The sequence below is a fragment of the Lolium perenne genome, chromosome 1 (assembly GCF_019359855.2).
Source record: "Lolium perenne isolate Kyuss_39 chromosome 1, Kyuss_2.0, whole genome shotgun sequence".
In the NCBI taxonomy this organism is placed as follows: Eukaryota; Viridiplantae; Streptophyta; class Magnoliopsida; order Poales; family Poaceae; genus Lolium; species Lolium perenne.
Genome location: NC_067244.2, coordinates 79,369,673 through 79,391,610, shown reverse-complemented (window position 1 = coordinate 79,391,610; position 21,938 = coordinate 79,369,673). Strand labels below are relative to the sequence as shown.

Sequence of the window (21,938 nt, the reverse complement as noted above, 5' to 3'; positions counted from 1 at the left end):
TTATTCTCATAGGGTCGTATCTCTATTCAAACAAAAGTGCATAGGTTAGTTCTTTCTAAATAAAACATGTTCACTAATATATCAGATTCGAAATGCTAATCCTTTGTTTTTAGGGAACCCCTCTTTTTATCTATTAATTAGCCAAATTTTATCACCTTTGAAAGATGGAAGGCTAAGTTTTTTTCCTTTAAAATGATGGGATTTCTATTTTCGTGCCCTCGGGTCCTTAGTTGTGCTCAGTTTTCCCCAGCTCCTTAGTTTTTCCTCAGTTTTACCCAAGCGTTTGTCTGAAACCATCACACGTGATGTAACGCCCGGTTGCCCGACGGTTGACCGTTATCTTCTGACTAGTGGGGCCACGTAGAGCCTGCAAAGACACGTTAGACCATCCATCTTTGTTTGACCGTAAGCATCGCTGCATCCCTGACCAAAACGCGAACGAGTGGGGCTTCGCTATATCAAATGACAAGTGGGGCCATGGCGCTGATACAAGGGGCAATACACGGGTAGGATTAGATTTTTAAACGGAGCTCTACAGCGATGGCACGGAGGAGGTGGCCTGCGGAGTGCCGAGATGAGATCGACGTCCACAAAGAACTGCATGAGGCGAGACCAGACGCATTAGATAGATATGAACTAGACGCGTTTAACCATGCAAAGAAGAGAAGAAATGGTCAACGACATCGACGACTACCTCAAAACTTTGACTGACCGTGTCCGACACGAACGCGAGCAATGTAGAGAAAACTAGTGTCTCTCCTTTCTGGCGTGTATAGATGGGTGCTAGAAGAGTGTGGTGGCGAAGGGAAAGACCTCGCGGTGGTCTGTGGCGTCCAACATAGCGGGGCGGCGTGGCCGTGCCCACATCGGTGTGGATGCATGTTCGGCATTGGCATCAGCATGTACGTTCGGCATTGGCCTCGGTGGTATCTCTGGTGTGTCAGTGATCGAATGAGGGGACGGGATTGAGGGTGCATCCCGACGGTGACCTAGCAGTGGCGTCGAGCATAGCCGTTCTGACCATGCCGATATCGGCATCGGCAAAGTTTGGAGGTTGTGGTGCTCGAATCAAGGAGGGATTTGTTTCTTGTACGCCAAAAGTGATTTGAAACAAGTTTCGTGTTGAAGGTTAGGTAACGAAAGTTTGTAAGTAAGCCCAAAATTATACTAGCGCCATGGTGAGGTTCTTTTTGATAGAGCTATACGGTTGGGCAAACTTTTTGACACTTTTTAGATAGGGTTCCTTGTTGTTACACGTATGGCATCATGTATGGCAAATTTGGGATCATTTGGAGATGTTCGAAAAAATCACTTTGCTTAAACGCATGCCGTTTCGTCTCACCGAAACCAGCTTTTCTAACAAGGTGATTTATTCTACCTCCTCTAAATGACCTCAAATTTCATACAGCTGATCTTCTATACATAGATAGATAGATTGTTTCGTTTTTATATTTTTTGAACTTTTTATTTCCCTTTATAATATCCAATTGATTTTCAGGTCAAAACCTCGAAAAACAGCATCATGTATGGCATCATTTTCGCCATAAATTTCAAATTTTGTGAAACTTTCCCTTTTAGATATTCCTTGTTGTTATAGATATGGCATAATGTATGCCAAATTTGGTTAGGTCTCACCTGAAACCAGCTTTTGTAACAAGTTAGGTTTTTTCGACCTTCTCAAAAGGGATTTTTTCTACCTTCTCTAAATGACCTCAAAAATCATACAGACGATCTTCTATACAAAGATAGGTAGATTGTTTCGTTTTTACATTTTTTGAACTTTTATTTCCCTTTATAATACCCATTTGTTTTCAGATCAAAACCTCGAAAGTTAACATAACTAGATGGTGAACCCTTCCAAACTTCAAATACGAGAGATAGATAGATTGGTTCGTTTATCATTTTTACCGTGAATAGTAATGGCTACAAGAAATCGGTGATGGTCTATCATTTTTTGCGTGAAAAGTAATGGATACAACAAATCGGTGATGGTTTATCATTTTTTGCGTGAAAATTAATGGCTACAACAAATCGGTGATGGTTTATCATTTGGGATTTTCGTGAAAATTAATGGCTACAACAAATCGGTGACGGTTTATCATTTTTTGCGTGAAAATTTATGGCTACAACAAATCGGTGATGGTTTATCATTTTTTGCGTGAAAAGTAATGCCTAAAAGAGTTTATAATTTTTAGCGCGTGAAAATAAATACAGAAAACCGCCATTTAGCAAACTTAGAGAGTGGAAGGTAACCGCCGACAGAGAGAGAGGGGTTATCCTGCCCGTTAGATCATACGATCAACGGTCGGCGGGAACGATCCGCGTGACATGGGCTAGACCAATCAGGGCAATGTTGCACGTGTGAGAGAATTTGTGGAGGGAGAGGGCAAAACTGAGTAGTATCAAGAAACCAAGGGCACCTATGTAATAAACAGACTAAGGGATTCAAATATGAGATTTAAAAAATGAAAAATGCGTGTTTTGTAGAATAAAACCCATCTTGGCCTATCTCAAACTATTTGCAATACAAATATACATGAGTGTGAGAATTGTGGCCTCATTTAGACAAAGTATGTTTTGGGGAAAGCTGTTTTGGGAAGGGCTTATTGTGGAAAACCATGCACCTTCATAGCTACTAGGTGATTTGAGAAGGCCTTTGAGAAGTGGCAATTTGTGGTAAAACTTGATTTATCTATGACTTATCTATGTTTTGAGAACTGGAAATTTGTGGTAAAGACTCCATGAGTATGTGCCACTATTTTTCGGAATTTTTGCACATTAAATGACTCATTTAACTAGTTAATCCCATTTGTTGACTGTCTGTTGACCAGCTACTTGAGGGTAAAATCGAGCATATTGCACTAGCCAAGTACTAGCACTATAGGGGAAATATGAGCACAAAAAAAATGCTTTTATATTGCTCGTGTTTATAACTGTTTATATCTAAATTTTCTGGGTTTGACTCGAGGACGCTTGTTGCGGTGCTTAATTTAAATACGTGAAATTTTTGACGCGTAGACGCCGGTCGCGGTGCGAAGTCGAAGACGTGCAATCGTGGACGCGTGGCGCATTGCGAAGTCCAAGACGTGCGAGACGTGCGGCGGTGGAGGCGTAGGACGCGGGTCGCATTAACCACCACTTGCAGTTATAGACGCCTCCTCCCACTCTCTCTGTCACTCTCAGTCGCCGACGCACCGCCGCGTCGCTCACGTCGCTTCATCTTCTCCAAAGCAAAATAGCCTCTCCCTCTCCCTCTCCTCTGCCGGCGAGATGGACAAGGAGAATGCCAATCCCATCGTCCACGGCGCCGTCGGCTCCAAGCGCGACGCCTCCCTCTTCGACGCCGTCCCCTCAACGGACGTCGCCGCCGTCCCCTCAACGGACGTCGCCGCCGCCTCCGCCGGTGCATCGGAGGCTGCTGCCGCCGGTCGCGGTCAGATCCCACCGGGATGGGACCCCTACGAGCCGGTGCCGTACGTCCCGCCCCCGAACCGCTACGACACCTCCATAGAGGACCCATGGAACGAGGTAACTACGGTTTGCTTCCTTTTTTGTTCCCCATTCCTTTTTGAACCCTATTTGTGCTGGTGTAGATGGATCTGTGGATGGATGAGTATTGGGCTAATATTTGCGCCGATTTTATTCCATTTTGCTTTGATCCCTCCTTGATTTCGTTCAAGATTTGGGTTTCGGCCGTTCGGTTAATTTATGCAAGTAATAATGGGATCTCAATCAGTTAATTTATGCAAGTAATCATAGGATCTCAATCGGTTATTTTATGCACGAATCAAAAGATATCAACCGTTTAATTTTGCAAATAATCTGGAATGTGTTCAAGTTCAGATCTGGAATCTGTTTCTTTGCCTATGATGAATCGGTGGGCACAGATTTTTACGGGGAGGGTTCAGCGAACCATTTACGTGTACAAATCTGTTGTGCATGAGCTTTGGTTCGCTTACACCGTCCCTGTAGACATATAATCGTGTCCACTCTAACCGAGGCTGCCTCTGTTTTCCTAACTTTGTTATCATGCACGTTTGCAACCCATTCACTAATAAATTCCCGTTTGATATGGATCAGCTGTATGCAGCGACGACGTCGGCAGCGACGAGCACCATGACGTCAAGACTCGCCAGTCTTTGCGGAGGCTGCCGGGTCGGCCGCATGTCTCCTACCTCGACGTCGCCAAGGGTGTCTACAGGTGCCCCTTCTGCACAAGGAGGCTCGGCGGCACTGACTTCAACTGCGTTCTCACGCATGCCGAGAACATCGGCCACACCAACCCCAAGGTCGGCGCATCGGTGAACCCCAACTCCTTCCGCGCCAAGCACTTGGCGCTCGGCATGCACCTCCGCAGCATCCAGCGGGTGGAGATCTCCGGCGGGCGCATGCCTCCGCTCAAGCCCAAGGCTCCCAAGGGGAGCAACAAGTGGAGGCAGAGGCAGATGGGGTAGGCGGAGTCCTGGACGTGTGCTTCTTTGCCTCCTCCATTTTGTTGTTGGGATCCCTTTGTTGTTAGCTAGGGATCCCTCGTTGTTATGTTGTTAGTATGATGGTGCTATACTGCTGTGAAGAACCTCGAACCCTACTATGTTTGGCTGCTGAATGCAGCTTATTATCTATATTATCTATCCCTATTCTACTATATGACCTTGTGAATTTATCGTACATTCCCTGTAGATTTGCTTCTAGATTTAACTACATACATATGGACCAGATGGAGTACTAGATTGGGCTCCCTACTAGATTTGCTGCCATATTGGGAAAACAACCAGGGCCAAAAGGCACAAATAATAATTGAAGAAAGACAGAAATGCAAGCTTCTCTAGATTTGATACTAATTATGTGAAAAAAGGCAGAGAGAAGGAGGCAGAAAAGGTACTCTTAAAAGGGAAATGCCAATGGCCGAGAGAGACAAAACCCAGCTCCTGCTCACGTGCAACCAAACGCTATCTCGTTCTGTCCCACGCGGTCCCTTTCTACCAGCCCCACGCGACGCGGGCCCACACGACGCGGCCCCACACGTCAGAACGGAGCGGTCAACTTAACGGGAATCCTGCCGTCTGAGCTGCCTTCTGCGGGTTTCAAACAAGGACTTGGGGAAAAGTGAGGAAAAACTAAGGGGCTGGGGAAAACTGAGCACAACTAAGGAACCGAGGGCACGAAAATAGAAATCCCTAAAATGATCTGCTAAGTATGCGGAAATAAGAAATTTTTGTTTCACCTTAATTTTCATGCAGTTGTCTTATTATTCTTTCACATGATTACCTTGATACTAATTTTATAGATAGCTATCATGTTCAAAGATACTTAAGGATTTCTTCAAATTTCTTCCATGAATTTGTCCTCACTCGTGAAATACAGATGTCTTATCATCTTCGTTGAATTGTGTCTTATAGTTTCTTACTAGTTGAATGCCCGTGCGTTGCTACGGCTTGAAAAATTAGTATTATGTATTTCACACGTGTATATATAAGATACACACAAAAACCGCCAATTCTCTATGTTCGAACTGAATGCATCCTCCGTGTCACCATGATAGAGAGACAACACATTGGCCGATTTGGCCGATAGTTGGTATGGTGTACCGCGTGAGATCGAGCATCTCATTGCCACGTGTTCTTATCATCATCATCATCATCATCATCATCATCATCATCATCATCATCATCATGGTAGCATAATAATACGGCTTGTAAGGCGGCGGAAAATAGGCAGAGGGCACGATGGGCGGCAGAATATAGGCTGCTGGGTGGAGGAATGGCGGAGTTGAGGCAATCCGCCGGCGGATTGGCTAGGGTGGTGCCGACGGCGAGAGAGCAACAAGAGGGGAGGAGGGATTTGCGTCGACAAAGTGGTGGGGTTCATCTGTTCTCTCGCCGATAGAGCGAGCCCGTCCCCGCTTTTCTCTCGTCCGGAGTCCCCGAGCGCACCCCGGGGGGTCGGGGATGGCCTGGGCTCTCCGGACGGATGAAAGGCCTAATCCGGACAAAAACGAGGAGCCGGGTGCGCGACTGGGCCGTTTTCGTCCATCCGGATGAAAAAAGAAGTCATGGGGGCCTCGTCGGGGAGACGGCTGGAGATGCTCTTACTCTTAAAAACACAGAGTATGATGGATTTTGTACACATATGGGTGTGAGTTGTTCTAGACCGCCGATTTATTTCTTGAGATTTCTCATCCGTTCATAAAATAATATCGCAGATTTTTCTAAATTCTAATATATGTATACCTGATAGAGTATCTACATACATATGAATTTAAACAAACTTGCCACAATGAACATATGTAATACAAAATTTAAAAAGGTTTCATATGTAAACATAATTAAATAGAGTGAAAATAGTATGGTAATTGTACGTCTACACAGTACCGTGAGAGTATGAGACTTATGAAGTCTACACGCTGCCATCTAAATAGCACGAAGGTACTCAATTCTGTTTTCCTGTCTTACCAACATGTAAAATAATGCAAAGCGAAACGGAAAAGCCCCAGTTGAACCTGGGTGCACGTGAACCCAGGTTGGAAATGCATTTTCGAAATGTGAAAAAATTCTGAAATAAAAATATCGGGGTACGTATGCATGTTCCATGTGTGCGTAGAAAGTTTTCGCGGAGAAACCACTTTTTTATGTTAGAATCTAAAAAAGACAAAATACGTCACATATATACTGCTATATAGCCCTGTAAAATTTCACTTTTTTTCCGAGGCAAAATAAAATGTTTTCTCAGAACGAAACTCATGTTCAGGGCACATGTTTGAGATCATCTTTGCAATCATTTTGTGTTTCGATTTTTGAAACATGTTTTGACATCGCAAACCCACTTTTTGAAAAAGTGGGTTCACATACACCCAGGTTCACAAAAGCCGGTCTCGAAACGGAACGTGTAACAAAGAGGCCAGGCCTCTCCCTTTCTACTCTTCCCCCTAACTCACTCACTTTGCCAAATCTTCACCTTTTCTGCTCAAGATCCCACCGCGTTGGGTCGATTCCGGCGGCCGCTCCCTCTCTGGTACTCTTCCGCGACCCCTCCCTCCACATCCTCCTCTTTCGATCACTCCGGCGCATCCTCCGACAACCCACTGCCGACCTCGAGCCCACCCAGCCGTGCGCTCTGACGGCCACCTCCGGCAAGCTCCGAGCCGTCCGTTCCTGCTCGAGCCCGCTTCCATGGAGAGGAGACCGAGCATCTGCGCTCCCCTCTCGGCTCCGGCTACCAGCGCCGGCCCTGCAGCGTGCTGCCGAAGAGGCGGACATACCCGATCCAGGCGGGCAGCATCGAGGCACGGACGTCGGCCCCTACGACAACGCCGTCCTCCGCGCCGTCCTCTCCTCCACCGCCGCCATCTCGATGAGCAGATATTGAAAGGTGAAGAGCATGCGACTGGTTGGAGATATTGGTGAGTCAAGCATTTTGCTCCTTGAATTCTAGCACTGTTAGTCGAGAATAGCTTTGTTGCTGTACAACATGAATTGGATGATGCTCCTGTAGACTGAAGTGAAAATAGCATCAGTACACTTCATTTTGATATGCGAATCAGAGTGTTTTATGTATCTGCTACTTTCTGATAAGCTGAATCAGTGTAGCATCTATCAACTTGCAGGTCAACTTGCTATGTGCTAGTGCGTAACTGATTGTTAGTTGTCATCTTGGATCAAGTATGTGCTTTGGAGAATGAGATGCTTCTGAGGGTTAAGCAGCAAGGCCTTGACATAACGCCCAAAATTCTCCGGCAACTCACAACGGACGTCGACGTCACCGCGCCGTGTGCTCCGTCGGCCGCCTCTGGCAAGCTTCGCCCAGCATTTTCGGGTCTATCCCGCTGAAAACGCTGCCATAGCCACGAGGTAGAGCAGCTGCTTGCCTCTTCCGGATCCGACCACCAGCGCCGGCCCTGCAGCGCCGCCATCTGTTCGTCTGATTCATTGTTTTAAACATTGCAAAACAATATTTCTGAATAGTATGTACTACAAACAGTATACTGGAAATATACGTACTACAAACAGTATACTTTGCTAGATTTGTATAAGTTAATTTTGAGACATTTCTAAATAGTAAAATAGCAGTAATTTAACAATACAAATTCAGTACCACTTGCTTGTACACTTAGGCCACAAAATAATATAGTTAATCCCATACCAGAACAGATTAGGCCACAAAACGGCCATTTCAAATTCTCCACGAATCGGCCACTTCACGTGTACACTTAGGCCACAAAATATAGTTAACCCCATACTACTATAGTTAACTATGTCCAAAATACTATCTAATAAGTTCCATGCTAGATCAGATAATGTTCATCATCAGCACCATGTACAAAATATTATGTAACAAGTTTCATGCTAGAACAGATTATCAAGGTTAGCCGTCAAGAGTTGGGTGAAGCTTGTAATATTATTGCACTCTTGAAGCACCAAATTTACTTCTTTGTTGTTGTCATACTTCTCCACTTCTACTTGAGGCTGCACACCATCATTTTCCTTTTTTTGCACACCATCCTTCTTCTTTTGTGGCTGAGAACAAAAATTACTGTAATTAGTTCTTTTGTTATTGCTAATGAAGAAATTAGTTTACAAATGAGCAATAAGAACATATCATGTACCAATTGCAACATACCTTCTCTCCCTGTTTTGTTGATCCTTTACTTACTCTGTGCTTCCCCTTGAGTAATTTGTCCAACCAAGTTTTCTTTCTCCTTAAATTCTTTGACGGAACCTCTTTTTTCTTCAGCCGTGCAGATCTAAGCATCTCATCTACTTGCTGCACATTTGGGTCAACATTCTCTTTGTCTTTACATAGTTCATTCATGGCACTAGTGGATGCATTGAGTAAATCATGTATATGCGGAGCAACGGAATCAAGTGCATTATCAAGTAGAAAACAACATTGTGGAGAGTTGGCTGCCTGTTGTGCTATTTTGTGAAATTTATGAGACAAATCCTTGCATCGAAGTTCAGCTTCCATTTTTGGATTTTCTAGCACGGTGTTTCCTTCTCTATCTTGTATACTTCCATTGCGAGCTTCTCTAGTCCACCTTTTCAAGACATAATGTGCCGGCAATGTCTTTATGTTCATCAAATCAAGCACTTTTAGACCATGGGCACACAAGATTCCTGTCCTATTGAACATCCCGCAACTACATGAAACCGTTTTGGTCAAAGGATCACCTATCACCATGCGCTCCTCCTCAAACTGTAATTCTCCATGCAGGTTACAGCAAGAGCTGCTGAATCTATTAAAGCAGATTGAGAGGTTATTTCTATATTCATGTTCTGTGCCCACCTTGTGCCATTCATTCAGTCTTTCGCTAAAATATGATGTACTAAGCTGCAAGTGTAATTCAGAAATCTTTCTATTCATAATTTTGCAGGTGCAACCAAGAGCTGGTGATCTATTAAACTAGATTGAGAGTCTTTTTTTCCAGCTGTATTGGCTGGGCATTTTCTCAAATAAATTAGTCTATTACGTAAATGAAAACTATAGTTTAGTGGATCCATAAAAGAATCAGGTGTAGATATAGAGTAGATAACATGGGGAACGGAATCAGGTGTGCTCTTTCTATCAAGATTGTGATATGAACTAATTTTTGTCTAATTCCACTTGAATACATTAATATGGACCAGAGGTCAACTACCAATTCCATCAAATTGCTCAAAGCACAGCAGCAAAAGAATCTAAAGAAAAAATATGAGGGGAACCTGATACAGTTCCTCCGCGATGGCCCGGTTCAATGGCGGCGCGGTGCCGCCTCTCCTCCACGGAGGCGGCGCGGTGGTGAGTCTCCTCCGTGGTGGGGGAGCTCCGCGGCGGGCAGCAGCGGTGCTCGACGGCGGGTGCGCTCGGCGGCGGCGGGATCGGCAGCGGGGCGCTCGGCCGAGCCGGGATCGGCAGCGGGGCACTCGGCCGAGCCGGGATCGGCAGCGGCGGCGCTCGGGCGGCGGCGGGGCGCTCGGCGTCCGCGGGGATCGGCAGCGGCGGCGGCGGCCTCGGACCCTGGCGCGAAGCCTCCGTTTTCCCCGCTCGATTTCTTCCTGCGAAACTGGAACATGCGCGCCTGGGTTCGTGTTGACTTCCTCCCCTTTTTGCCTTGGATCATTCTTAGCCTTTGGATGGGGATTGGATGGCATCTGGGAGGGTGCATGTTCCAGCGTGACATGCTGTATGCATGTCACCTGATCCCTGTCCGCTCCGCAGGTGTTGTGCCCCTGATTGTTATAGCTTACTTTGCTATGATGCAATAATTTGGAATTCCTTTACTCGATTTATTTTTAGTTCTGCACCAGAATAGATGAGATTTTTTTCAATAATTTTAAATTTGAAAAGTAAGTTGCTACTGAATTTACTCACTAATAGTTACTGGTTGCTTTTCCATTTCATTGTGTATACATTGCCTTCACTTAGTTGAATTTTTTTTTGCTTAAAACAAAACATGCATGTATAACCGAAAATACAAACTGAATCAATTAGTTACTTCTGCATAAAACTTCTGCATAAAAAACAATATGCTATGTTGCCTTATTTTGACTATCATATTTCCTTCTTTACATGCATAATTTTCGGAGTCATTTTGAACATAAGTAAATTAACACTAAGAAAAATAAATTGTGGGATAAGGAGATGTGGCAAGACAGCACAAATATTATAGTATTTAGCAACACTTCACAACCATTACATTTTGAAAGCTGCTCAAATCTTCAAATGTTAAGAACTTCCTTGTAGACTATGTTCAAAGTGGTGGTTACTAAGGACTCGGTTCTTTTTCTTTTCTTTGAATTCTTGGTTTTGTCCTTTCCATCGTCCTTGATGGCGAGAATCTTGATGTTACTTTTCGCGGTGGCTCTGGACAAGGCGACGTAGAGCTGGCCATGAGAAAACACCGGCTCCGGTAGGTACACGCCTACAGTTGGGATGGTCTCGGCCTTGTGCCTTGTTGATTGTCATGGCAAAGCTGAGCACGATGGGGAACCGCTTCCTCTTGAATACGAACGGGAACATGTCATTGTCGGATGGGCATAGAGGTATCCGAGGAAGAAACACCCTCTCTCCTGCATGCTGCCCCACGACGATCTCTGCGTCGATGGCGTTACTCTGGAACCCACGGACCACAAGCCTCGTGCCGTTACATAGCCCGTTAGCTGGGCCTCAACAGTATAATAGGGCAATTTATCTTCAGTTTAAGTGCGTGCGGGGGAAGCCCATTAGGAGTTAGGTCATTCAGGAACTCTTGAGGATAGTAGCCGTGTGGATCATCCTCCGCGCTATCGAAGCTATAGTAGATCCTCTCCTCGCCCTGAAAACGCTCAATCATGTGCATGTTTATTCCATCGACGTTGTCGTTTCTTGTGGAGAGGATCGCTCGAGAAGTCATGTAATTAGGATTTTCCATGTTGTGTTCTAGGGCAGGGAACACGTGGTCGATCAGTTTCTTTATATCTGCTGTGTCATTGCCTGTAGATGACACACATATATCTTCGGGAAGCCGGATGTTTCCGTCATCGTCGGTTTCCTCGGTGCCGTTACCCACCCTCAGGAGGTAATCCGCGAACAACTTGTCGCTTTGTGCCCTCATGTTCTTGACGAGCCTTAGCTGGCGCATGCCCTTCCAGAGGTTTGAGCTCCGCAGACTTGCGTCGATTATCTGACCCCGTGACCCTTTCCTCACTACAGGAAGCACCTGCCTGAAGTCCCCACCAAACACGACAGTCTTGCCCCCGAAAGGTCGGTTTGGGCATTCCATGATGTCTCGCATGCTTCTGTCTAACGCCTCAATTGCCTGCCGTTTTGTCATGGTTGCCTCGTCCCATAGAATGAGTGAAGCCATCCTCAGGAGCTTCGCTGTCCCACTCTGTTTAGTGAAGCTGCATGATTTTCCTTCTTCAAGGTTTAGTGGGATCTTGAACCTCGAGTGGGCTGTCCTGCCTCCTGGCATGATGGAAGCGGCGACTCCTGACGTCGCGTGGCCGGCGCGATCTTTCTCTCGCCTCGAACCCTAGCGAGCGATTGCCACTGTAAAGGTAGGTCTTCCCGTGCCTCCTGGGCCATCCACGAAGAATACGCCCCCATCTCCGCCATCAACCGCCGCTAGTATTTCGTCATAGGCAAGCCTCTGCTCGTGGTTTAGTGATGTCGCTAGAGAAGCGTCTTCCTTGTCTACTTGGATATTGGTTTCCTCAATGACCTCCCTGGCCTCGCCCTCTGTGTTGTCATAGGTATCGTCGATGTCCGGTAGAGGGAACTATTTTATGTCTTTGCCCATGGACTGCAGCATGCCCCTGATATCAAGCAACACCTTCTGTTCCACTGTTTTTGGGCATGTGTGTTCGCGCCGGTAGTCATCGGACATCGCCTCAAGGTGTCTATCCCAAAGGCCGCGCACATCTCTAGGCTCGCGAGAATACCAAGATCGTTGCGAAGAGCCTCCTTAGTGAGGCTGGCATGGCGAACTGCTCCGACTCAGACAGACACTCGTCGAGCGTGTTGTCGGCCTCGATGAGACCCCTCCTCTCGGCGGCCTCACGAAAGCTATCACATAGCACACCGTCCACTGTTTTGAGATCTTCGAAGGACCTTGATCCTGGTACGTGATTTAGAAGCACCCTTAGAAAGTATCTGTCCCCCTCGGCAGGATGGGCTGATACGATTCGGCCTACTTGTTGACCCTTGTCCCTTTCTTTCCAGTACTTTGCTTTTTGCCATGTGAATCTTCTCGGAAAATCTTTGTAAAGAATATCTCTAGCCCACGCGTGCTTCTCGTTAGCCACGAAATACTCCGTCAGCATGGATGGGTTTTGTCTGGCGGCGACGTCGTTTAGGTTGTCTCCCGCTTTGAACGTGACCATTTGCATATTTTCGAGATGAAGCGGCAGCGGTAGGACCGACGGGTGGTTCTCACAGAGCTTGAAGCCGAATATCCTCCACATGGCCTCCGGTGGAGTAACCCACCTTGCGTCAACGAATCTCTTGATCTCGTCTATGTTACCTTCGGCGTCGGGCTTCTCGATATTGAACGAAGTCTGATCGTGGCCCTTGTACACGTACTTATATAGGTACTTGACGGCCTTTATGCTGGAGCACACCTCCACGTTGATGTGGCAGTCAAACATCCGCAAGAGGTATGGGTTGTAAGGCACAACCCATCTATTATCTAGCGTTTGGCCTCGGACCTTTGCACAACGGTCGTCCTTCCGTCTCCGATAAATGGGATATGAGTCCTTCCCCTGTACGGTGGTGTCGTTGAACGCCCGAGGGTACCTACACTTGCACGACCCATCTTGCATGCACACGTTGCTTGGCTTTAAGACACAACATGGGCCGTACATCATATGCTTCACGACCATGGTGTATAGCTCCGGGTACTTATTCTTGTCCGGTAGCTCAGCGGATATAACGCGGTCATACTGCTCTGGCACAATGAGCTTATATTTTGAATCCATGATCAATAGAAAATGGGCATGCGGGAGGCCCCTCTTCTGGAACTCGACCACGTAGACGTAGGCCTTCACAACGCCCAGGATATGCTTCTTGGTCAGCATCTCTTTCATCGTCTCCAGCTTGGCCCTAAACACTCGAACCACAATGTCTGGTCGGTCCTGTGGGGTTTGTCCTGGAAGCAGTGCATCATGTATCTCCTCCCAGTTTTGAACAGTATAAACAGCACAGAACATTTTACTTAAGAGTTTTAAACATTGCAAAACAATATTTCTGAATAGTATGTACTACAAACAGTATACTGGAAATATACGTACTACAAACAGTATACTTTGCTAGATTTGTATAAGTTAATTTTGAGACATTTCTAAATAGTAAAATAGCAGTAATTTAACAATACAAATTCAGTACCACTTGCTTGTACACTTAGGCCACAAAATAATATAGTTAATCCCATACCAGAACAGATTAGGCCACAAAACGGCCATTTCAAATTCTCCACGAATCGGCCACTTCACGTGTACACTTAGGCCACAAAATATAGTTAACCCCATACTACTATAGTTAACTATGTCCAAAATACTATCTAATAAGTTCCATGCTAGATCAGATAATGTTCATCATCAGCACCATGTACAAAATATTATGTAACAAGTTTCATGCTAGAACAGATTATCAAGGTTAGCCGTCAAGAGTTGGGTGAAGCTTGTAATATTATTGCACTCTTGAAGCACCAAATTTACTTCTTTGTTGTTGTCATACTTCTCCACTTCTACTTGAGGCTGCACACCATCATTTTCCTTTTTTTGCACACCATCCTTCTTCTTTTGTGGCTGAGAACAAAAATTACTGTAATTAGTTCTTTTGTTATTGCTAATGAAGAAATTAGTTTACAAATGAGCAATAAGAACATATCATGTACCAATTGCAACATACCTTCTCTCCCTGTTTTGTTGATCCTTTACTTACTCTGTGCTTCCCCTTGAGTAATTTGTCCAACCAAGTTTTCTTTCTCCTTAAATTCTTTGACGGAACCTCTTTTTTCTTCAGCCGTGCAGATCTAAGCATCTCATCTACTTGCTGCACATTTGGGTCAACATTCTCTTTGTCTTTACATAGTTCATTCATGGCACTAGTGGATGCATTGAGTAAATCATGTATATGCGGAGCAACGGAATCAAGTGCATTATCAAGTAGAAAACAACATTGTGGAGAGTTGGCTGCCTGTTGTGCTATTTTGTGAAATTTATGAGACAAATCCTTGTATCGAAGTTCAGCTTCCATTTTTGGATTTTCTAGCACGGTGTTTCCTTCTCTATCTTGTATACTTCCATTGCGAGCTTCTCTAGTCCACCTTTTCAAGACATAATGTGCCGGCAATGTCTTTATGTTCATCAAATCAAGCACTTTTAGACCATGGGCACACAAGATTCCTGTCCTATTGAACATCCCGCAACTACATGAAACCGTTTTGGTCAAAGGATCACCTATCACCATGCGCTCCTCCTCAAACTGTAATTCTCCATGCAGGTTACAGCAAGAGCTGCTGAATCTATTAAAGCAGATTGAGAGGTTATTTCTATATTCATGTTCTGTGCCCACCTTGTGCCATTCATTCAGTCTTTCGCTAAAATATGATGTACTAAGCTGCAAGTGTAATTCAGAAATCTTTCTATTCATAATTTTGCAGGTGCAACCAAGAGCTGGTGATCTATTAAACTAGATTGAGAGTCTTTTTTTCCAGCTGTATTGGCTGGGCATTTTCTCAAATAAGTTAGTCTATTACGTAAATGAAAACTATAGTTTAGTGGATCCATAAAAGAATCAGGTGTAGATATAGAGTAGATAACATGGGGAACGGAATCAGGTGTGCTCTTTCTATCAAGATTGTGATATGAACTAATTTTTGTCTAATTCCACTTGAATACATTAATATGGACCAGAGGTCAACTACCAATTCCATCAAATTGCTCAAAGCACAGCAGCAAAAGAATCTAAAGAAAAAAAATGAGGGGAACCTGATACAGTTCCTCCGCGATGGCCCGGTTCAATGGCGGCGCGGTGCCGCCTCTCCTCCACGGAGGCGGCGCGGTGGTGAGTCTCCTCCGTGGTGGGGGAGCTCCGCGGCGGGCAGCAGCGGTGCTCGACGGCGGGTGCGCTCGGCGGCGGCGGGATCGGCAGCGGGGCGCTCGGCCGAGCCGGGATCGGCAGCGGGGCACTCGGCCGAGCCGGGATCGGCAGCGGCGGCGCTCGGGCGGCGGCGGGGCGCTCGGCGTCCGCGGGGATCGGCAGCGGCGGCGGCGGCCTCGGACCCTGGCGCGAAGCCTCCGTTTTCCCCGCTCGATTTCTTCCTGCGAAACTGGAACATGCGCGCCTGGGTTCGTGTTGACTTCCTCCCCTTTTTGCCTTGGATCATTCTTAGCCTTTGGATGGGGATTGGATGGCATCTGGGAGGGTGCATGTTCCAGCGTGACATGCTGTATGCATGTCACCTGATCCCTGTCCGCTCCGCAGGTGTTGTGCCCCTGATTGTTATAGCTTACTTTGCTATGATGCAATAATTTGGAATTCCTTTACTCGATTTATTTTTAGTTCTGCACCAGAATAGATGAGATTTTTTTCAATAATTTTAAATTTGAAAAGTAAGTTGCTACTGAATTTACTCACTAATAGTTACTGGTTGCTTTTCCATTTCATTGTGTATACATTGCCTTCACTTAGTTGAATTTTTTTTTGCTTAAAACAAAACATGCATGTATAACCGAAAATACAAACTGAATCAATTAGTTACTTCTGCATAAAACTTCTGCATAAAAAACAATATGCTATGTTGCCTTATTTTGACTATCATATTTCCTTCTTTACATGCATAATTTTCGGAGTCATTTTGAACATAAGTAAATTAACACTAAGAAAAATAAATTGTGGGATAAGGAGATGTGGCAAGACAGCACAAATATTATAGTATTTAGCAACACTTCACAACCATTACATTTTGAAAGCTGCTCAAATCTTCAAATGTTAAGAACTTCCTTGTAGACTATGTTCAAAGTGGTGGTTACTAAGGACTCGGTTCTTTTTCTTTTCTTTGAATTCTTGGTTTTGTCCTTTCCATCGTCCTTGATGGCGAGAATCTTGATGTTACTTTTCGCGGTGGCTCTGGACAAGGCGACGTAGAGCTGGCCATGAGAAAACACCGGCTCCGGTAGGTACACGCCTACAGTTGGGATGGTCTGGCCTTGTGCCTTGTTGATTGTCATGGCAAAGCTGAGCCTGATGGGGAACTGCTTCCTCTTGAATCTGAACGGGAACATGTCATTGTCGGATGGGCATAGAGGTATCCGAGGAAGAAACACCCTCTCTCCTGCATGCTGCCCCACGACGATCTCTGCGTCGATGGCGTTACTCTGGAACCCACGGACCACAAGCCTCGTGCCGTTACATAGCCCGTTAGCTGGGTCGATATTCCTCAACAGTATAATAGGGCAATTTATCTTCAGTTTAAGTGCGTGCGGGGGAAGCCCATTAGGAGTTAGGTCATTCAGGAACTCTTGAGGATAGTAGCCGTGTGGATCATCCTCCGCGCTATCGAAGCTATAGTAGATCCTCTCCTCGCCCTGAAAACGCTCAATCATGTGCATGTTTATTCCATCGACGTTGTCGTTTCTTGTGGAGAGGATCGCTCGAGAAGTCATGTAATTAGGATTTTCCATGTTGTGTTCTAGGGCAGGGAACACGTGGTCGATCAGTTTCTTTATATCTGCTATGTCATTGCCTGTAGATGACACACATATATCTTCGGGAAGCCGGATGTTTCCGTCATCGTCGGTTTCCTCGGTGCCGTTACCCACCCTCAGGAGGTAATCCGCGAACCACTTGTCGCTTTGTGCCCTCATGTTCTTGACGAGCCTTAGCTGGCGCATGCCCTTCCAGAGGTTTGAGCTCCGCAGACTTGCGTCGATTATCTGACCCCGTGACCCTTTCCTCACTACAGGAAGCACCTGCCTGAAGTCCCCACCAAACACGACAGTCTTGCCCCCGAAAGGTCGGTTTGGGCATTCCATGATGTCTCGCATGCTTCTGTCTAACGCCTCAATTGCCTGCCGTTTTGTCATGGTTGCCTCGTCCCATAGAATGAGTGAAGCCATCCTCAGGAGCTTCGCTGTCCCACTCTGTTTAGTGAAGCTGCATGATTTTCCTTCTTCAAGGTTTAGTGGGATCTTGAACCTCGAGTGGGCTGTCCTGCCTCCTGGCATGATGGAAGCGGCGACTCCTGACGTCGCTGTGGCCAGCGCGATCTTTCTCTCGCCTCGAACCCTAGCGAGCAGTGCCCTGTAAAGGTAGGTCTTCCCTGTGCCTCCTGGGCCATCCACGAAGAATACGCCCCCATCTCCGCCATCAACCGCCGCTAGTATTTCGTCATAGGCAAGCCTCTGCTCGTGGTTTAGTGATGTCGCTAGAGAAGCGTCTTCCTTGTCTACTTGGATATTGGTTTCCTCAATGACCTCCCTGGCCTCGCCCTCTGTGTTGTCATAGGTATCGTCGATGTCCGGTAGAGGGAACTATTTTATGTCTTTGCCCATGGACTGCAGCATGCCCCTGATATCAAGCAACACCTTCTGTTCCACTGTTTTTGGGCATGTGTGTTCGCGCCGGTAGTCATCGGACATCGCCTCAAGGTGTCTATCCCAAAGGCCGCGCACATCTCTAGGCTCGCAGAATACCAAGATCGTTGCGAAGAGCCTCCTTAGTGAGGCTGGCATGGCGAACTGCTCCGACTCAGTAAGACACTCGTCGAGCGTGTTGTCGGCCTCGATGAGACCCCTCCTCTCGGCGGCCTCACGAAAGCTATCACATAGCACACCGTCCACTGTTTTGAGATCTTCGAAGGACCTTGATCCTGGTACGTGATTTAGAAGCACCCTTAGAAAGTATCTGTCCCCCTCGGCAGGATGGGCTGATACGATTCGGCCTACTTGTTGACCCTTGTCCCTTTCTTTCCAGTACTTTGCTTTTTGCCATGTGAATCTTCTCGGAAAATCTTTGTAAAGAATATCTCTAGCCCACGCGTGCTTCTCGTTAGCCACGAAATACTCCGTCAGCATGGATGGGTTTTGTCTGGCGGCGACGTCGTTTAGGTTGTCTCCCGCTTTGAACGTGACCATTTGCATATTTTCGAGATGAAGCGGCAGCGGTAGGACCGACGGGTGGTTCTCACAGAGCTTGAAGCCGAATATCCTCCACATGGCCTCCGGTGGAGTAACCCACCTTGCGTCAACGAATCTCTTGATCTCGTCTATGTTACCTTCGGCGTCGGGCTTCTCGATATTGAACGAAGTCTGATCGTGGCCCTTGTACACGTACTTATATAGGTACTTGACGGCCTTTATGCTGGAGCACACCTCCACGTTGATGTGGCAGTCAAACATCCGCAAGAGGTATGGGTTGTAAGGCACAACCCATCTATTATCTAGCGTTTGGCCTCGGACCTTTGCACAACGGTCGTCCTTCCGTCTCCGATAAATGGGATATGAGTCCTTCCCCTGTACGGTGGTGTCGTTGAACGCCCGAGGGTACCTACACTTGCACGACCCATCTTGCATGCACACGTTGCTTGGCTTTAAGACACCACATGGGCCGTACATCATATGCTTCACGACCATGGTGTATAGCTCCGGGTACTTATTCTTGTCCGGTAGCTCAGCGGATATAACGCGGTCATACTGCTCTGGCACAATGAGCTTATATTTTGAATCCATGATCAATAGAAAATGGGCACGCGGGAGGCCCCTCTTCTGGAACTCGACCACGTAGACGTAGGCCTTCACAACGCCCAGGATATGCTTCTTGGTCAGCATCTCTTTCATCGTCTCCAGCTTGGCCCTAAACACTCGAACCACAATGTCTGGTCGGTCCTGTGGGGTTTGTCCTGGAAGCAGTGCATCATGTATCTCCTGCCAGTTAGGGTTGCAGGTCATCGTCAGAAAGATGTCAGGCTTGCCGTACGTCTGCACCAACGCCATGGCGTCCATATGCCTGCGCTTCATGTCTCGGAAGCACCCCTGGAACTTCCATGGGAGAACAATCCTTGTGCCTACAGCGCTTGCGCTAGTCTCTCCGGCTGTGATGCTATCCACAATGCCTTTGTATAGATCGGCACGTATCTCCGACTGGTGCTCCCTGAACCAATTCAACCTGCAACCCTCAATCTTTATGTACATGTCAACCGCAAACTGTTGGAACAGACGCCGGCCATGTAGTATGGGGTTGAATATAGCCGGACGCGTTTGTAGTCGGTAACAGTAGTAATCCCTGACGGAGACACATATATGGCCACCTCCATCTATGTGCAAGACATAAAAACAAGGTTAGGCAAAATACGAAAAGGATAGTCAAAAAATGCAGAAGTGTCTTGAACAGCCGAACCTTCATCGTCACGGTCCTCTCTTGACTTCTGCGCGACGTGCCAAGGCGTATCACGTTTAGGGAGATTTGGATGCCAGCCGAGCTCCCCCTTGGGGAAAAAAAGGGGGTACGAGAGCGGGTCATAGCATCCTTGTGTGGCCTGTATACTATGCCTCTCGTTGTTGTCACCGTAGAGGATAATGTTGCGCTTGAATCTATTTGCTAGGTCGCTCCCCTCGACCCAGATTGCAGCCACCTCGGACGACACCGGTAAATTATATCTCCGTTGGTCTAGCTTCTTGTCGGTGTTCAGTTCTATACGGTAGTTCTCGAGGTTGTCCTTGTAGGCGCCCAAACTCCTAAACTGCTCGGAGTAGGGGTTTCCTCTTAGTATGTCCACAACCTTCCGAACGACCTCTTGGTCCAGGTCCTTGGTGGCTTCGTTGCGATGTATCAGGCTAGGATCATCATCGTAGAAGTAGAGTTGTAGATGTTCCGGGCGAGAGTTTGGCCCGAAGGAATGCATGTTGTGGTATAATTTGCCTTGCGCACGGAATGTGTACACCCCGGACCTCATGTTGGTGCAGCTGTTGTCTAGGCTGACGCCGAGAGTTGTGAATGAGAAGTGGCCGTTGAAGAATCGTATCTCTCCCGAAAATGCCTAGAGTCTGCATCCGCGCTAGACCATAGCCTCATCAGCTCCGGGATAGGCTCTGGTTCAGCTAGCTTTATATTTCCGTTTCTACAACAGAAACCGTCGGTCTCACGCTCAAATTTCTTGGCATGACAGTGTTCGCAGTCCGGTTCTGGCTTCAGGATGTGCGTACTACCAATTTGCTGAAATTATGCTAACTCAGATAGGTTCCAGCTTTGACTGATGGTAAGGTGGTAAATTAAGATTGTTGATGTGATGTAGTCTTGCAAGTAATGTTGTACTATCCTCACATCGTGCATGTGGCCTCTTTTATTGAGAGGTGTTGTGGGGCTAGGTTATTGTAGGCTACAAGGTGATGCTCCTATGTCACATTATTGATCGTGGTACTCATATTTTTTCCATGAGGCAACTAAAAAATGCTTGGAGAAGACACGCACGCACGTACTAATGTAATAGGGACCGAGTTACCAACTGACCATTGTATCTAACTGAGTATTGGTCACTGGGAGAAATTTTTCATATTGTGGTGTAACGAATTTTACCGAACCAAATACTCGCAACAAGGAAAACTGGCGAAAGTTTTATTAGCTTATTATACCTTTTTGTACTATGCAGAGATGCTACAAGAAGATGTGTTCTCTTAATAATTTTATGCAGATCCTGTATATGTTAACTTTCTAATTTTAAAATTTAGAAGATATCAATGTTGATTATGGCCAGCTTTGATTCTTTTTCTTTTGGAAATATACCATCTTGAAGCTGCTACGGCCCATGCTACCTAGGAATACCATAACTGCCTCCGGAGATAACATATTGTACGTTTATCGAAAAACCAAATCTGAACTGGGGTGTAGATGCTCCTGGTTTAATAAAAAAATCAAAACAAATAGTAAAATAATTTTTAAAAATCTAATATTTTTGGACAATGAACATGAACAAGTGTTCTAACTGCACACCAAAAATTTCCGAGCAAAGACATCTATAGTGGTTTGTGCAAAAAAGGTAAAATACGGTGCTGTTTAGAACGTCTAGATTTGTTTCTTACGTCACTTCAATTTGTCTTTTTTGCACAGATCACTACGTAAGCCTTTTTCCGGAGATATTTGGTGTAAAGTTAGAACAATTGTTCATGTTCATTTTCCAAAAATTTCAGATTTTTTTAAATTTTTTGCTATTATTGTCGAATTTTTTATTAAATCAAGAGCATCTACACCTGGGTTCAGAAATGCCTTGTCCGATATTATTTCCACAAGCATGCACATCTAGATACTTTTTTTTGACAAAAACAGCGATGTATTGATTAAATCACATTAATAAACAGAGTTTCCCAGATGCACTCCGGAACAGAATGAAAAACCTCGCTAGAAGAAACGGTAAAGCAAGATTTTGCTAAGATATGTGCTGCTCCATTAAGATTGCGCTTCACATGGATAAAAGTGATCGATGTTGT

At 45.9% G+C, this 21,938-nt stretch overlaps 3 protein-coding genes and 2 long non-coding RNA genes across 5 annotated transcripts; all 5 read right to left on the bottom strand.

The window, feature by feature from the left end:
- Positions 1-8,136: 8,136 nt before the first annotated feature.
- Positions 8,137-10,152, bottom strand: LOC127294238 (uncharacterized). Its single transcript, XR_011755717.1, has 3 exons — positions 9,699-10,152; positions 8,617-9,232; positions 8,137-8,513 (listed from the first exon to the last, which is right to left on the bottom strand). It is a non-coding gene; the product is annotated as an uncharacterized lncRNA (long non-coding RNA).
- A 979-nt stretch (positions 10,153-11,131) lies between these two features.
- LOC127331650 (ATP-dependent DNA helicase PIF1-like) lies at positions 11,132-11,929 on the bottom strand. Its single transcript, XM_051357828.2, has one exon. It carries the CDS (start codon positions 11,927-11,929, stop codon positions 11,132-11,134), a length of 798 nt encoding a protein of 265 aa, XP_051213788.2.
- Positions 11,930-12,380: 451 nt separating this feature from the next.
- On the bottom strand, positions 12,381-13,664 carry LOC127331642 (uncharacterized). The gene has a single exon (XM_051357818.2). The coding sequence runs from the start codon at positions 13,662-13,664 to the stop codon at positions 12,381-12,383; it is 1,284 nt and encodes a 427-aa protein (XP_051213778.2).
- Positions 13,665-13,817: 153 nt separating this feature from the next.
- LOC127294246 (uncharacterized) lies at positions 13,818-15,860 on the bottom strand. Its single transcript, XR_011755716.1, has 3 exons — positions 15,447-15,860; positions 14,365-14,980; positions 13,818-14,261 (listed from the first exon to the last, which is right to left on the bottom strand). It is a non-coding gene; the product is annotated as an uncharacterized lncRNA (long non-coding RNA).
- Positions 15,861-16,442: 582 nt separating this feature from the next.
- Positions 16,443-20,410, bottom strand: LOC127331635 (uncharacterized). The gene is made up of 3 exons (XM_051357809.1): positions 19,855-20,410; positions 18,008-19,771; positions 16,443-17,950 (listed from the first exon to the last, which is right to left on the bottom strand). Exons 1-3 carry the CDS (start codon positions 20,408-20,410, stop codon positions 16,443-16,445), a joined length of 3,828 nt encoding a protein of 1,275 aa, XP_051213769.1.
- Between the last annotated feature and the right edge of the window lie 1,528 nt (positions 20,411-21,938).